At 37.8% G+C, this 18,047-nt stretch overlaps 1 protein-coding gene across 1 annotated transcript in view; it reads right to left on the bottom strand.

The window, feature by feature from the left end:
* The window catches only part of FYB1 (FYN binding protein 1), a 102,803-nt gene that overhangs the window by 13,556 nt on the left and 71,200 nt on the right, over nt 1-18,047 (bottom strand). Inside the window, 9 exon segments of the mRNA XM_030330789.1 lie at nt 236-398; nt 1,748-1,838; nt 4,699-4,765; nt 6,846-6,871; nt 8,339-8,476; nt 9,262-9,328; nt 10,344-10,366; nt 16,273-16,417; nt 16,893-17,052. Of these exon segments, the coding sequence (XP_030186649.1) occupies nt 236-398; nt 1,748-1,838; nt 4,699-4,765; nt 6,846-6,871; nt 8,339-8,476; nt 9,262-9,328; nt 10,344-10,366; nt 16,273-16,417; nt 16,893-17,052 (880 nt within the window).

Raw genomic sequence — 18,047 nt, 5'->3', positions numbered from 1 at the left:
GTACTAATTTGGCATTACTTTGGCACCACAGTGCCGAATATAGCAGGTGAGAAACGATAAAGGATGAAAATAAAATACGCTGATTTCAGCACCACAAATCTCTAGTTTCTTAATGTTTTCCACAATTCATAAAGCATAGAAAAAACAAAGTTAATAAAACGAGGGTGATCAGGAAAACGTGTCTGATTATTAAATCCTGGAATGCCATATTGACAAAGAGTAAGCAGTGACTTACATTTCCCTTCTTCATTCCTGCAGAGAACTTTCGTATCATCAGTGCTTTGTATAACTTCGAGAGATTCACCGGGCTTCACCTGTAGATCTCTGGTCCCCCACCTTTTAGAAGTTAAGGAGGGTGCAACTTTGGTTGAATATAAAACTCTAATTTCACCATCATACTGGAAAAATACAAACATTTATATTATTGATTGATTGATGTGTATTGTTAAAATAATCCATTTACTGACAGATTTATTAAGAAAGTCTTTGCTAGGGCGCCTGGGTGGCTCAGTTGTTTAAGCATCTGACTTTGTCTCAGGTCATGATCTCACGCATGGTTCGTGAGTTTGATCATGCATCGGGTGAGCTGGAGCCCGGCCTTGGGTAAGCCCTGCTTCTCTCTCTCTCTCTCCCTCTCAAAAAAAAAAAAAAAAAAAAAAAAGTCTTTGCCAAACAAGCAAAAAATAACGTAAAAGCATTACAGAAAAATTTTCGAGAGAAAAGCCACTCATAATCTCATGAAACTAATATAATCATTATTTTTAAAATTAAAAAAATTTTAAGTGTACACGTGTGTTGATTTGATACACTCATATATTGCAAAATGATTAGCAGTGTAGCTTTACCTAACACCTCTATCGTTTCACATGATTACCACTTTTTGTGGTGAGAACACCTAAGATTTACTCTCTTTACAACTTCCAAGTATATAAGACAGTATTGCTAACTATAATCACCAGGCTATACCTGAGACCCCTAAAGTTCGTTCATCTCATAACTGAAAGTATGTACCCCTTTGACCAATATCTCCTCCATCCGCCCACCCCAGCCTCTAGTAATTATCACTGTACCTTGTTTTTGTGAGTTTGGCCTTTGAAGAGTCCACATATAAGTGATATTATAGAGTATTGTCTTTCTCTGTCTGACTTATCTCACTTAGCATAAGGCCCTTAGGGTTGTCACAGTGGCAGGATTTCCTTCTTTTTCATAATTAATATTCCATTACATATACATCATATCTTTGTTTTATCCATTCTAGTTTTAGATTATCCTCTTACTAAAGTTCAAAGAACAACTAAATGTAAATGATTATTGCAGCATATATAGTGCATGTATGAGACTTCACTTAATTTGTTATAAAATAAATTAAAATCTAAAGTAAATTTTGTAGTAAATAAAGGAATTAGGATGGATAACTCATATTGATAATTACACTTAAAAATTTTTTTTTAGTTTATTTATTTTGAGAGAGAGAGAATGCTCACATGAATGGGGGAGCAGCAGAGAGAGAGGGAGAGAGACAATCCCAAGAAGGCTCCATGCTCTCAGCATGGAGCCTGACGCAGGGCTTGAACCCATGAACTGTGAGATCATGACCTGAGCCAAAACCAAGAGTCGGATGCCCGACTGACTGGTCCGCCCAGGTGCCCCTATAATTACACTTTTAATAAGTGCATTGTGGTACTTAAAATCATTGTTTTTTTTCATTAGCATTTTGTACTTTGTCTAATATTTAAATATGACATACTTTAAACTTTTTCCTGAAGTCTTTCTCTTCTTTTTCCTGCTTTTTTAGCTTCTTGGGGTCTTTTTCTTCTGTCTTAGCCTTGGCTCCTTGACTAAGATGGCAGAACACACATAAAACAACACTTAGTTTAGTTTGAAAAGAATAGCGTACAATAAAGACTTCATCCATCACTTAACAATTTTGTTCAATTTTGTTTTTAGTTGGTTCCTTTTCTTAGAAATCTAGTACATTCATTGTAGTAAATGATAATACTTCATACACGGAAGAGATTCTTCACAAGAATATAGTTAAAGTGGAAGTAGTGATTAGTTATGTTGAACCATTGAAATGACTGAGGTATAGTGTAAACATGCTTACACATCAGAGGTTCCATATAATTCAGCCTATCGTCAAACTCCCTATATATTTTCAGCCCTTCCTAGGTAATTAAGTGGCCTGGCCACTGTCATAGAAGAGGCTTTTTGAAAAATAATGTTTTTTAAAAAGTTGATTTTTATGTCTTGAAAAGTTTATCTATTTAAAAATAAAAAAGTTTACAATTCTAGTTGAATTTTCTTGAGCCGTTTTTCATATCTTCTTAAAATGGAGCCAGGCTGGCATCTCATAGACACCAAATGGACTCCAGCTGGTTGTCATTAGAAGGGTGAAGAAGCCTAAGATAGTGATTCTCCAGCCTGGACACATATGGGATCACCTGGAAGTTTTAAAAAAGTACCGCTACTTATGTCTAATTCCTAGAAATTCTAGGAATTAAATAAATTCTATATATTTAAAATTCTAAATTAAAATTCTATAAATTAAATAAATTCTAATTAAGTAGAACTGAGTGAGGTCTAGATACTGACATACATACTTTATAGCTCCCCAGGTAATAGTAATTTGCAACCAAGGTTGAGGGACATTTGCTAGGGCTGAATGTCTATGTTAGGGAAAGGTTGGGAATCTCTGAAGGAGGGAGTTTTAAAATCAGAATTTTTGGGTATAATGAAAAATTCTAAACACTGATATTAATTATTATCTAGCTTACCTAAAATAAATCTAGCAACTGATTTATTGAAAATGTTTGATTCTTTAACTTTTGAGTCTTGGGATTTAGTTCATCTACTGTGAAATGGATTAGCACATTATCCTTCCTTGGGTTCTGTATCCTTCCTCAGTTTCTCCTGTCTTATGGTCCTCTGGGCAGTAGTGGAATTGCTATCTCAAATCAGCACTTTGGAGCCATCAGGACACACACGAGTGTTCAAAATGCCCCGTGAGCTCTCTTTGAAAATACCTTACTGAAATTTAGATTTAGCTAAAAATAGAATATTCTGTTAGAGAACATAAAATAGTCTTAAAGTCTGAAAATAAGCAGCAGTAAAGAGAACGGTACCTATCACATCAAGTTTAACCAGCTGGGGTTTATTCTACTTGAAGAAAAGGTCCAGTGCATAACCAGGTACCTAGAGAGCTGTTTAATGGAATGTGGTGGCATTTTTACAGGAATATAAAACAGAAAAATGCATTTAAAAATGTCAGGGATAGAAGTGACTTCCCAATGGTGAGGCATTTTCAAACCGAACATATCACTGAAGAAGATTAGATTTTCCTTCCAGAAAAAAGGAGAACAATTCTCTTTTCATCTTGCATGTTTGTTTTGCCTGTGGAACTTGATCTTCACATAGAAATGATAACGTATTCTCCCTTCAGTTTCTTTGATCTTGAAACTTTCATTCAGTAAAATTAGCTTAACGGTGTTGGTAAAAAATAAATGCTAAATGAATACATGCTCATGCACTCTTGCAGCATAGCTTAGAAGACGCTATGTATTGTCACCCGTTTATGTCACTTTCAGCCTTTAACTAATCAAGGCCAAGATTTTTTTATTCATCCTTTTTTCCTGAGAAAGCTACAGACGTGTTCTTGCTTTCATACACAGTATGTATCAGCTCATCGCTTGTGTTTATTGGAATATAGAAAAATCTTACCATGTTATTTCCTATTTCAAAAGAAGTTTCTTTTTTTAATTTTTTTTAAATAATTTTTTTTAACGTTTATTCATTTTTGAGAGACAGAGACAGAGTGCAAGTGGGGGAGGGGCAGAGAGAGAGGGAGACACAGAATCCAAAGCAGGCTCCAGGCTCTGAGCTGTCCGCACAGAGCCCGATGCAGGGCTCAAACTCACGGACCGCAAGATCATGACCTGAGCTGAAGTCGGACGCTTTACTGACTGAGCCACCAAGGCGCCCCTCAAAAGAAGTTTCAAAAGAGACTCCTTTTGTACTAACTGATCTTAACAGATTTTCATACAGTTTTAGCCTAAAATGAAATTGAAACCTTAGGTGAGCTGAAGAATGTCACTATTCACCTTGAACAGTTTTGTTTTTTTTTTAATTTGAATGGAACCTTTGAGAATCTGATGCTTTTGTGAAAAAGAGACATAACAAAGTCCTTTTAAAACACAAATCATTTTTTTTCATAAAAGGAAAAAAATCTTGTGGAGGACAGAAGAGATTTGAAGAAGTTAGGTGAGGGTTGAGACATAAACTAAGAAGTGTATTCAAGACAAAAAGCTTTTAGGAAAAGGGTAAAAATAAAGGGAGGAGATGAATTGGTGAGATCAGTCATGATCAGGCTCTCAAATATTTCCCCAGTGAATGAATATTTGAATGAATAAATGAGTGCAGACATCAGTGAGTCACAGGGCAGGGGATAATCAGGGGACCAGCAGCCGAACTACTGGGAGAGGGGGAGGGGAAGAGGGAAAAGCAAGGGAGGAGAAAGGAGAAGGGGGATCAGGGCTCTCCACCCACAAATGGAGCAGAACCCTTAGAGCTTGGATCAGAGAGAGGACAGAGCAAACAGGAGCGAACACAGGAGATCCATACCCCTGTTTTATGGGGTTTTATTCTAGTTGAATTTTCTGGAGCAGTCTGATTTCTGTCTCAAAATGAGGACATTTTAATTACCTCAGCTCTGCTGGTGGAGCAGGGAAATCGGACGCATCCACATCGTCATAAACTTCATCTCCCATGTCTAACAAAAGACAAAATACCAAATGTTGAAACACTTTAGGTTTGAAGTTTTAAAATTATTATTATTATTATTTTTTAATTAAGTAGGTGCTACGTCCAACATGACCCCGAGATCAAGCGTCACATGCTCTACTGACTGATCCAGCCAGGGACCCCAGTTTGAATTCTGATATGAACATTCAGTCATGTCTTTAATTTAAAGATTTTTCTTTCAAAGACAACAAAAGAAGTTTCCCTGGGGTCTCTGTACATTTCTCCTGGAGGCAGTGTCTGTTCCTTCAAAGGGAGAGGTTTTTCTTTCCCTAGATGCTTCTGTTAAATTTCCCTCAAGAAAGCCAGTGACCATGGTTGTAACTAGCATCACCAGGATAAGTCCCCCCAAAACAGTGACTGAGATTATTTGAAGATCCACACTTGTGATGAATGGAAGATAAGTAGATTGCTGACAAACAAATCAATATTACAGCCCATTGGCAGTAGGCAATAGAGATTGAAATCAAGATTCCTAGGGGATTTAGGATGCTAAGATAATATATATTATTTTATTTATATGTGTGTCTTTGTCTATGCCTGTCTATCTGTCCATCTGTCTATTTATCCATCCATGTATCATTCTTTTTTATTCACCGATCTGCTTGCTCCTTATTAACTTTTAATTTATAGCAATATCAGGTGTGGTATCACCTTAAAATAGAAAGAATATTTCTGTTAATAAGACAGAGCTGGTACCAGCAGGTATTGAGAACCAGTATTGGTGGAAAAGTGGCAATGACCTTAACTAGTACAATGGCTTTTCCAATCCATAGATACTTTTCTTCCTTCTAGAGCTCTTGTTAATAAAGTCAGGAGGATTGCTTCCTCTTTGTACCTATTGAGTTGCTCCACAGCAAATTAAGCTGAAGAGATGAGTTGAAGAGAGTAAAATGTTTTAAGGAATGATTATCACAGAAAGTTTAAATGCTCTCTGCTAGTGGCAAGGATTTAAATTCTTTAAGAATTCCTCCTCTATCTGTAATGTAGAGAGTATATACATATATGGTATATACATATACTACACACACATGTGTCTGTGTGTGTATTCCCCCCGCCTCAGGTAATTAATTTCACAGCTATGTGAAGAATCCATAATTAATATATAAAAATATGACATATCATTGGTTTCCAGAATGGGAAATATTACTGTTCCATGCACATGCACTTAAAACACACTTGAGAACAAAAGAAAATGAAAAAAAAAAAAACCATAGTTTTTACTTAACTGATCACATTTGTTTCATTTTATACCTATCCTTTATGGAGCTAAGATTCTTGAATGCTTTTTGAAAATTATACATTAAGATATAAGCTCATTATCAGTTATTGATCAACTTGTATTAGTGCCTTACATTCTTTCATATTGACAACTGAACACGAGGTCAGATAACCAGTTTGGAAAAAGATTATCTGTGTGTTTAGTTTTCTCTTTCAATTTATTTATAAATTCAAATAAACTTTTTGAAAGCCCCTGAATATTCTTATGAGACATTTTATTTTGTTCAAAGTGAATTTAAGAAAAATCTTTTAAAGTTCTGTCTCAGATCTTTAAATTAAAAAAATAAGCTGATGGAAACTGTACAAAGAAGAAACTGTTTTATATTTAGCAGTGGAAGAATTTCCAAATACAATATAAATGATACATTTAAAAAAAACAAAGAAATTTAGATTTAGAAGGGCCTTGGTGGTATATAATCTGGTATATTTTTAGAAATCATTGCGCAGAGGCCCAATATATCAAGCTCTACTGAATTGGGGTGGATAAGAGATGGGAAATATTGATGTCCATCCCTGCCCACTTGTTTATTTCTCCTTTGTGACCCCTATGACTGGGTGAACTGTTTAAAAACCATCAAGATGAAAAATTCTCCTCTTCCCACTCTTTCACTGTTGACGAACTGTGGAGCAGTTACTTGACAGCTTTACACAAGTTATGATTTCCAGAGTCAGAACTTTAATCCAGACACCATGACTATATCCAGTGCCTTCCCACCACCCTATCTGCAAAAAAAGAGATATAAAATACATACTTAATTTTTGTTACTTACCCAATTGTTTAGGAGGAGCAGGAAAACTGGAAAGAAAATGAGAACACAATTATAATCAGACCAATCTAAACACAGAAATTGAGTCCTTTATCTAGGGATAGGCCTGAACAAGTAATAGCCCGGAGGCTTATAAAGGCCAATTAATCCATTGACTATCATTCCTTTCTCATCCTCCATTTTTCCACGGAGTTTCAGTTTCTGTCCATCAATTTGGAATTTCATGAGACTTTTTTTTTTTAAACTCCAATGGTGCAAAAAGTCAACTGTCAAGACATTCAGTGGTTTATTTTGCCCATGGCCATTGGACCAGTATTTTCAGATTTGTCCTATGAGGTTTGGGCATATTATCACATCAGAGTAAAATAAATGAACTCAGTGTTTTGGAGTCATCGTGGCATAGCTCAGGCCAAAAGCTTTTATTTGACTAAAGGAGTAGAAATAGAGAGCTGAAATCAACAAAGGTCATAGGACTCTTTGCATGACCACGTTTTCCCAATATATGTACCCAAACAGGAGAATGGTGAATAAGAGAGGAATATCCACTGAAACTAGAGAGGGGGAGCTTATTAATAGAAGTGATCTGAAATTAGGACTGGGTGGCATTTAGTTACAACAGAAAAAGACCTTTGCTTCTATTACTTTTTGAACTTTAAACACACACATAAACACACATTATTGGAAGAATGGTGCACAGTTACACTGAAGTGTGAGAGGTCATTAGTTCAGATGATTTAAAATCAAAATTAGGAATGTGCAGGTGGAGCAGGGAAAATAATCTCTGCTTTTATTTCTAAGTAATGTCTGCATTTGAATAATTCTGCATCAAGAGAGGATTTATTAAAAAAAAGAGGATTTGTTATGTTTACTTATAATTTTGAGTGTCCTGTTCACTAACTGTTGTTTTAGGTTTCACAAAAGAGTTTATAATGAGGAATTCTATGTGGAATTAACATTTTAGAAAGACTGTAATGAAATATGGAGACTCTAAATTTAACTACAAACACTTTAAATACTGTATTTAGAGAAAAGAAATTCCAAATTGCATCCTTATTTCCAGAAAACTAATTTTTAAAAGAGAATGTATATTTTGAAGAGTAGTCACTATATTATATAACGTGGCATTGGAATTGTGAGCTTTTAGATATGACGCTGCAGTTAAAAAAAGTCCTACTCAATGGAGTGTATGTGTATGAGTGTGTGTGTGTGTGTGTGTGTGTGTGTGTTCATTTGTGTGTATTATCTGTGCATGTTTGTAGGGAAAGCAAAATATCTCTTTGAACCTTATGACAATTTTTGAAGACTTTGTGCTCTTCTGTAAATGTCTGAGTGTAAGGGTGACACAGTAAATAAGGCTCAGATGACTAATGGAAAATAACATTGAAATGACTTAAGCCTGTCAGAATTTGGTTATTGGTTATAAAATATTAGTAGCATTTGATTAAATTAATATTAGTGTAGTTATTGTGCACTGGATTTGGTTGGTTGACTCTTACGATGAACCTTCATTATTGTCTGACTCAGAGACTTTAGGTTTCTCTCGTATACTTTTCTTTTTGTCATCTTTTCCCTTTAACATCTTCAAAATCCCCCAGGACCACGAATTACTCTTCTCTTCAACCTGTAGTGTGGAGCTTAGGAGCATGCAGGCATTGATCAGAATGGAATAATCAGCGGAACACGAAGACATTGGGTGGACATTCAGATTTTTTATAACTATACTGCATTGATCATTCAGGCAGTAAGTTACTCATTGTAATCAACAAGATGATGCTTTCAGGTTTATAGGCCTCAGTCTTTGAATACTGCTGCTGCTAGGTTAAGTAGTAGGTAAGTTACTTTTTTTTCTATTTAGTGAAATTTCTTTTGGTTTTAAAATAGAAAGCTAAGTCAAAATTAAGTTTTAGACATCAATTTTGCTTTATGTTATGTTTAAAATTAAGTAATTAACAGATCTTAAAATTTAAAATATGCCATTATAAAAGTTTAAGCAAGTACAGAATTAAGCCTTATACTGGTTTTGCCACAGATAGCAGATGGTCTCAGTGTATTTGGATTGCCTGTAACTCTGATCATTATATGGAGGATAGCCATGCATCAGATAAGCTCTCCAGAGATTACTGATTGATAAATAAATGATTGGGAAAAGTTTGAAAAAGAATCTACAGCATTGGTAATTCTTTATTCCTTTTTCATTTCTCTTTTTTTGTTGGGGTTCTTTCAAAAAATATACCACTTCATCTGAAGTGTTGTGCAATTATACTTTCTGACTTAGGACTGCTATTAATTAAACATTCAAATAATTTTTGGTGTTATAATAAGGAACACTATATTTTGCTTTTTATTCTAACCAGAAATCAACATTAAATTTCAGTGTATCCAAAAATTTATAAGGAAGCAATTCACTGATTATTCTTACCCATCATCAGTATCTTCCTCTTCGATCCCATCATAAATATCATCATCTGGGGGAGGTGGGAACATCCCTTCATGTGGATTGGCCAAGGGGAGAGAATCTTCTGTTAATTTTATAATTTTGTCAGGTAATAGTCACTCAAATTTGATAGTAAATCTGCCTTATTTAACTGCAGAAAAAGTTTCTTAATAACCATGTAACTAAAAAATAACTTTATGTTCCTATTCTCACATAGATAGTAGGTAAATGAATTTTTTTGTTGAATATTTTTAAAGGAATTCTTAGAGATGAATTTAGTAAATGTAGAAAGAGTGCCGAGCTTTGGAGATAAAAGGGATGGGGAAGAATAAATATGAGAAAAAAAATAAAATTGAATAGAGTGTAGAGTTAAATACTGTGGAAAAGAGGAGGGAGGAGGCGGTAAGAAAATTTTAATTAATAGTGAGGAGACATTCAGGAAAATATACTGATCAAGATATAAGTGAGGGAAAACAAATAGAATGAAAGGTGAATTTGTGAATATTGGTAGTAGCTCTGGTTCATTTAATCAAAGTGATATTTTAAGGGTTAAACCCTTTGTTGTAAACCCTTAGGAACCTTGCTGTTTGACAAATATTTATTTAACAAGTGTTTATTGAATACCTCCTCAATGCAGAAATAGGTACAAAGAACTCGAAATCTGACTTTTAGGATGAGTATTTTAGCACTGTAAATTAGTGCTAAAGGTATTAGTAAAATATCTTTATTTTGGTGATGAGCAAATGAGGAGTCTTTATACGTTATCATCCAAATAAGGATACTTCTGAAAGTGAGGGGGGACACTATTAATAACTGTGCTCAGACAACTGGCATAAATTAAGATTGCCCTGGGCACGCTGGAAATGGAGTCACCCCATGACCCATAACCAACTTGGAAGAGAGAAGTGACTTCGTTAGGGTCACTCAGTGACCAGGACTGGAATCCAGGTCATTGGCTTCCAGTCCAGTGGTCTCTCTACCACTTAAAGATCTTCTTCATTATTTGCAGACAAAAGCATCTTGTAGTGATGACTCGAAGAAACTGCTGATAAAAGTTTGTGGCTTACCTCCACTTCCACTCTGACTGTGGCTAGGAAAAAAAAATAAATTAAATTAGCATATGAATTATGTAGCTATTGGGAAGAGAAGTACATGTATTGAACAGTTATACAAGAGAGAAATAACATTGCAGTTAAAAGTTACCAGAATGTTTTATGTGAAGAGGAAGAGACATTGTTCCTTATCACAATAGATGAGTAGTAACAAGGCAAAAACAAAACAAAACAAAACAAAACAAACCTAATAAGGATCAGATGAGTAGTACTACGTAAAGTTTTCAAAACAATGTTAATGTTTGCTTCTAACATTTCCCATGAGGTAGTTTTTAGCTTATACATTATTACACCATTCCATACATGGATAGATTTATGAAAAACAACCAACCAACCAACAGTATTATTCCAGGAATCATACAAACCCATTAGTTTTTAATGCTTTTTTATATTTTACTTATTTTGAAAAAGAGAGAAACAGCATGGAGGAGGGACAGAGAGAGGGAGAGAGAATCCCAAGCAGGCTTCATGCTATCAGTGCAGAGCCGGATGTGGGGTTCAAACTCCCCTCACAAACTGTGAGATCATGACCTGAGCCGAAATCAAGAATCAGATACTTAACCGACTGAGCCACTCAGGCACGAGGAACCATTACTGCATTCAATTCAATTGTCTTTTAATATGTTATCGCCAGAGCATTTAACTCTTAGCCCAGTAGCATTATATTCTTTTTTAAAGGGAGAATTTCTAAAAAAATGGAAATCTTACTCATGAAATATTATTCTTATTATTACATATAATGTGGCCCCTGATTTTCTAAATTCAGATTGCCTGTACTTTTTGTTTATTTCTAGAACATTCTATATTTTCCCCATTAAATTTTTTTTGATGTTTATTTATTTTTGAGCGAGGGAGAGAAACAGAATGAGAGGGGGGGAGGAGCAGAGAGAGGGGGAGACACAGAATCCGAAGCAGGCTCCAAGCTCTGAGCTGTCAGCACAGAGCCCAACGTGGGGCTCAAACTCACAAACTGTGAGATCATGACCTGAACCGGAGTTGGACAATAAACCGATGGAATAACCCAGGCACGTCTATATTTTGCCTATTTTATAATCATCTATTTTCTTGCCTCAGTCTCCCACTAAAATGTGAGCTGTGTTATAGCAAAGGAAGAGTAGATTGTGAGAACTGGAAAAATCTCAGAAGCCTGGTTTAATCCCCTTGTTTTGCAGAAAGGAAATGAGAAATGGAATGACTTGACCAAACTCACTTCTAATGAACTGAAGAGCTGAGATAGGAACCTTGGTGCCCTGCCTTCCTGTATAGTGTTGTTTTGTCTATACCTCACTGCACTCCCTGTAAGCACCATTTTCGACCTTTGGATTATCTGCCTCCAACAGGTATCAGTCTGATATTACAACCATACATTATTAATTATACACTCATATCTGATTCTTCAATCTTAAGGTCAGAGTAAAGGAAATTGGCCTGACACAGATCTATGGGTTAATTTAGAAATAAAACCTACCCTTACTAATGGAACTCTGTAGCAAAGCATGCTATAAATGTCCTAATATATAAATAAGGAGTTGATTTTTTTTTTTTTTCAACGTTTATTTTTTTTATTCTTGGGACAGAGAGAGACAGAGCATGAACGGGCGAGGGGCAGATGAGAGAGGGGGACACAGAATCGGAAAACAGGCTCCAGGCTCTGAGCCATCAGCCCAGAGCCCGACGCGGGGCTCGAACTCACGGACCGCGAGATCGTGACCCGGCTGAAGTCGGACGCTTAACCGACTGCGCCACCCAGGCGCCCCAGGAGTTGATTTTTAATGAAGTTTAAGTATATTCTCCACTTGCTTACATACTGTTTTCGCATTCATTTTGTCTGACATTTCCCTTTGAGCATGAAGCAAGCAGTCAGGATTATGCGAAAACTTGCAGTTTTGGTTGGCTGCCACTCCTGGAAAATAGAATTCATCCTGGACAATGAATACCAATCTCATACCAATCCCCAAAGAACAGGGTTTTAATAATCAGGAGCAAAGCTGCCGCACATCATTTTCTTTTTAGAGCAATTCTTCAATTTCCTAGACTTGTCTGTTTGGAATTCAAAGCACTCACCAGCTGAAGTGGAGGTAAGGAGAGGAGAGGGTGAGAAAAAAGGGAGGAAAACAAGGGAAGGAGAAATGTAAGGAAAAAGGTTGGGGAGCAGGCAGAGAAGCGAGTTTGTCACGTGATGGGGAAGTATGTGTGTGTGTGTGTGTGTGTAATTTCCTTTTCTTCAAGGCCTCGTTAGTTATTACAGAAATTGCTTTAGTTGAGAAAAAAAAGGAGAAAGACAGCGGTTGGGACCTGTGTTTCTAAGCCTCTTGTCTGCTCACAGAGTCTGAAGTTCGAAGTCAGTTCCCCCTTCTCTGGAGGAATAGGGGAGAGCAGGGTGCGGGGACAAAGGGGGCTTCTGGAGAAGGGGAAAGGGGATGGTGCTTTACTCCAACTCTAGCCGGGGCAGCTCCCGGCTGTCCTCAGCATCTTTCCTTGTTCTACTGAGGACAAAGCCTGTTCTGTTGTGAGATCTCACAGGCAACAGCTGTAGCTTCAAAAAAAGAAAAAAAAAAACACTTGTGTTTTCATTTTCTCTTCTTTCGCTTTCTTATTAAATATGCATACGGGGGGGGGGGGCGCCTGGGTGGCTCAGTCAGTTAAGCATCCGACTTCAGCTCAGGTCGTGATCTCACGGTCCGTGAGTTCGAGCCCCGCATCAGGCTCTGTGCTGAGAGCTCAGAGCTTGGAGCCTGTTTCAGATTCTGTGTCTCCCTCTCTCTGCCCCTTCCCTGCTCATGCCCTGTCTCTCTCTGTCTCTCAAAAATGAATAAACGTTAAAAAAATTAAAAAGTATGCATACCGGCTGCAAGATGCTAGTATATACTCTGGGGCTATGTTTGTTTAAGATATTGAACATTAAAACCATGCACCTCCTCCAGCTCCATTTCATTAAGTGGAAGATTCTTTTTCTGCTGCATGCTTACTAATCAGAGCATGTTTAAGAGTTGCTGTCTGTATGGACTCGATACAATGGAAAAAATAATAGTGTTAATTAGGGGAAATAGTTGCCACTTACGGTTAAATAATATTTCATTTAAGAACATCACCCCTTTTCACGGATTTATTATTTTTTCTTGAGTTTGTATATCATAAATATGTATTTATTAATATTACTGGGGTTCTTTACTCTCAAAATAAGAGAATTTTTTTAAATAAATAAAGCTAAAGTATATACATTGATAACAGACACGGAATGACATACGCATGTACAGGAAATTTTGTACGTCTCAGAATATGGCCTTTTAAAACTTTGACCTCAAAACTGGCATTTACAAACCCCTACACTAGGTCAGAGTGTTTCTGATTACTAGAGCCAATTTATGATCTGTAAACTCCAGGGCACACGTGGCATGTTTTGATATGCGTTGCATAATTTATGGAGTATTTATTAAATGTACCACAAATTGTGCAACATATATCAAAACACGAGGAGAAGACATTGCAGGTCTATTTAGAAAGACAAAACTGGGGCACCTGGGTGGCGCAGTCGGTTAAGCGTCCGACTTCAGCCAGGTCACGATCTCGCGGTCCGTGAGTTCGAGCCCCGCGTCAGGCTCTGGGCTGATGGCTCGGAGCCTGGAGCCTGTTTCCGATTCTGTGTCTCCCTCTCTCTCTCTGCCCCTCCCCCGTTCATGCTCTGTCTCTCTCTGTCCCAAAAATAAATAAACGTTGAAAAAAAAATAAATAAAAAAAAATAAATAAATAATAAAAAAGACAAAACTGCCAGAAAGCAACATGACAATTTAACTGATGACATGAATGTGAACAACTACAGGAAGGAAATGGAATTCTTCCTACATTTTATAAGTATATTACTATTTTGATCATTTCACATTTTAAAAATGTTTGATAATTGAAACTTTTTTTTTGAACTTTGAGTTATGAAGAATGCAGACCCATTTTACCCAAGTGAAGAGCTAGCCCAGATTGTGCGTTTTGAGATCACAGTGGATGTTTCCCAATTCTACAAAATGGGCACAGAAACAAGGATTCTTAAGTGGGCTGGAGATTTTTATCTTCCTTTACCCTCAGCTTGAGGGGGTTATGGATTTACCAAGAAAAGGGAGATATTGGAGGGAGGAAGGAATGAAAGAAGGAAAGGAAAAGCAATAAGAAGAAGAAGGACAGGGAAGACCAGAGCTGGGAAAAGGAGCCGGAGAAGGAGGGATGAGAAAGGCAGTTGAGGAACTGAGAAGGGAAAAGCCGGGAAGAAAAAGTACACGGGAGATAGCCAATCTCCCCTCCTGCGTCCTCCAGTAAGGATGTCTTGTTGTGTTCCTCTGCCCCAGGAAGACGTTCCCATAATTCCTACAGGGAAGGCCATTCCAATCTACTGGAATGAATGGTCCAGGAAAAGTAAATTGGACCCTTTGCTGATTCACAGGGATCACAGAGAATTGAGCTTTTGCTTTTTATGTTTAAAATTTCTTTTTTAGGGGCGCCTGGGTGGCGCAGTCGGTTAGCGTCCGACTTCAGCCAGGTCACGATCTCGCGGTCCGTGAGTTCGAGCCCCGCGTCAGGCTCTGGGCTGATGGCTCGGAGCCTGGAGCCTGTTTCCGATTCTGTGTCTCCCTCTCTCTCTCTGCCCCTCCCCCGTTCATGCTCTGTCTCTCTCTGTCCCAAAAATAAATAAACGTTGAAAAAAAATAAAATTTCTTTTTTAAATGTTTATGTATTATATTTTTTTGAAAGAGAGAGAGAGAGAGAGAGCATAAGCAGGGGACGGGCAGAGAGAGGGGGAGACACAGAATCCGAAGCAGGCTCCAGGCTCGGAGCTGTCAGCACAGAGCCCGTCGTGGGGTTTCAAAGTCAGGAACCATGAGATTATGACCTGAGTCGAAGTTGGCCGCTCAACCGACCTAAGCCACCCGGGCACCCCTTACTTTTTTAAGTTTAAAGAGCAAAGTAGGGGGGTGCCTGGGTGGCTTAGTCGGTTACGCGTGGACTTCGGCTCAGGTCACAATCTTACGGTTCGTGGGTTTGTGCCCCACAACTGGGGGCTGTGTGCGACAGCTCGGGACCTGGAGCCTGCTTCTGATCTGTGTTCTCCTCTCTCTCTCTGCCCCTCCCCTGCTTATGCTGTCTCTCTGTCTCTCAAAAATAAATAAATGCAAAAAACGTTTTTTTAAAAATAAAGAGCAAAGTAGAGCTGTATTAAAATTCATTCTTTTTTCTGTTATGTTTTCAAATAAGAACAACAAATACATTTAGACTCAGAGATTTCAGAGCAAAAATTTTTATATTTTTAGAGCTGAATTTTATATCTCATGCTTCATGTTTTTATGAAATCATATTTACTTTAGGCATAGCCCTAAGATCAAATCAGAATGATTATTATTAAACAGCATTTTGGAATGCTAACACATTTGGCAAGACCTGGCAAATGGACTATTCTTTTTTAAGTAGTATTTGATACATACAACCAAAGAGTAAAGTAAAAGACTACAGAGTTTAAAATTTTTTTTAATATTTATTTATTTCTGAGACAGAGACAGAGCATGAGCAGGGGAGGGACAGAGAGAGAGGGAGACACAGAACCAGAAGCAGGCTCCAGGCTCTGAGCTGTCAGCACAGAGCCCAATGCGGGGCTCGAACTCACAAACCATGAGATCATGGCCTGAGCCAAAGTCGGTCGCTCAACCGACTGAGCCACCCAGGTGCCCAAAGACTACAGAGTTTTAAGTGACCTTTCACCCCTATTGGAATACCTGTAGCTGTAAAAGGGTATTCAGGGATAGTAAGCAGTAAGAGACGTGGAAGGTAAAATTTTAGGATCTTAAAATACATCATCTGACGAGCCAGCAATCTGATGTGTTTTACAATTTGTATTTGTCCATACCTGCTAATATCATCCTGCTCTGCGACGTCATCATATACCTCCTGGTCATCTCCAATCGGTCTTGATGAAAGAGCACCGAGAGAACTTTTCTTCAGCCTCAGGGAGTCGTAGTCGATCTCCACGGCAGTTGTTTTAATATAGCCGTCTACCGAGAGGAAGAAGGATTTATTGTCAGGCAACTGTAGTTTCAATATCTCAGAGTTGTAGACAGAATATCAATTGCACATCTGCACATCTTTCCCTTCATTTCTTTGCTTGACTCCTGATTTATAGACTTCCGACGCAGACACATTGACTGGACTTCGTCAAAGTCTTATGCTGTTGTGGTTTGGGATAAGCCTAGAGCTATTTTAAAGATTCCACAGTGACTCACAGGACTCATTTTTTCACCTTTAACATCAGTGAGGAACCCAATGCCCTTTGTTTCTCCCTGGAATAAACAAATATTTACACTGTTCCCAGTAAAAGACAATGCAGATGAAATGAAGATATGTCAATGTCGTTTTCAATCTTCCTATTTTTGTCCACCCTGTAAAATACTCCTAACTTAACAGAATGTCTTAAAAAAAGAAAACAACAACAACAACATTTGGAGATGTCATAGGAAAATTTGTACTCACATGACCCCCTGGCGGTTCTGCCCAGCCATTTTCCTTCAGGGTTGTCTGTGATGCGGATTATTTCAATTTGCTCTCCTTGCTTGAAGCTCAGTTCATTCTTTCCTCCTTTGACATCACAGCAAGCTTTTGCTTGATGGATGACTTGAATAGGGCCTGTTAGCTGCAAAGAAGGGGGGACATCACAACAGGCTTCCTTACTCTTCGGAAAATCTTTTAGGAATGGAGTTTTGAAAGCAACTTGCCGACCAGCCTATTTACAACATTTATGGTTTGAATTAGACACTGAAGGTGAATATCTCTAACGAATGTTCTTATAGACGTGGTAGGGGAAAATCACAGTGGTGAGGCAGAACCAGCAAAGACAGGTAAGCATGTGCTTGGGGTCCAGGAGAGAGTAGCAGTCATCTGTCGACCTTAGAATCTGTGAAAGGCTGCAGAGGAAGCCACTAATAATGGAATAACGATTTATGTAAGACAATACACACTGGATGCCATGGTTTTTATGGATATGATGGTGGTCTGCTTGGTAGATGGAGTTTTCCAGGTTTGCATTGTGTAGTATTCTGATGGTTATTTTCAGGCTTCAAACAGCAAAGGAAGGAAGATGGTGAGTGGTTGTGGGCTACACTTATGGGAAAAGCATTTTCTTTTTTTTTCTCTTTCTCTCTCTGTCTTTCTTTTCTTGCTTGTCTTTCTTTACTTCTTTCTTTCTTTCGTTCTTTCTTTCCTTCCTTCCTTCCTTCCTTCCTTCCTTCCTTCCTTCCTTCCTTCCTTCTTTCACCTTGTGGTGTTGTCTGTCTATAAACTTAGAGTAGACATTACCTGCTATAAACAAGATAACATTCTAGAAATAGCTTTGTAAATAAAAATAGCAAACAAGTGTTATGTGAAGTTTTAACTTTTTATTTATTTTAATTTTAAAATGTTTATCTATTTATTTTTGAGAGGGAGGGAGGGAGGAGAGAGAGAGAGTACAAGCATGAGCAGGGCAGACAGAGAAAATCCCAAGCAGGCTCCACACTGTTAGCACAGAGCTCAAGCAGGGTTCAATCCCCACGAACTCGTGAGATCGTGACCTGACCAAAAATCAAGAGTCGGACCACTTAACTGACTGAGCCACCCAGACGCCCCTGTTATGTGAGGTTTTTCAACTAA

Source organism: Lynx canadensis, chromosome A1 (genome assembly GCF_007474595.2).
Source record: "Lynx canadensis isolate LIC74 chromosome A1, mLynCan4.pri.v2, whole genome shotgun sequence".
In the NCBI taxonomy this organism is placed as follows: Eukaryota; Metazoa; Chordata; class Mammalia; order Carnivora; family Felidae; genus Lynx; species Lynx canadensis.
Note: the sequence above shows the minus strand (reverse complement) of the source record. Positions and strands in the feature narration are given on the sequence as shown.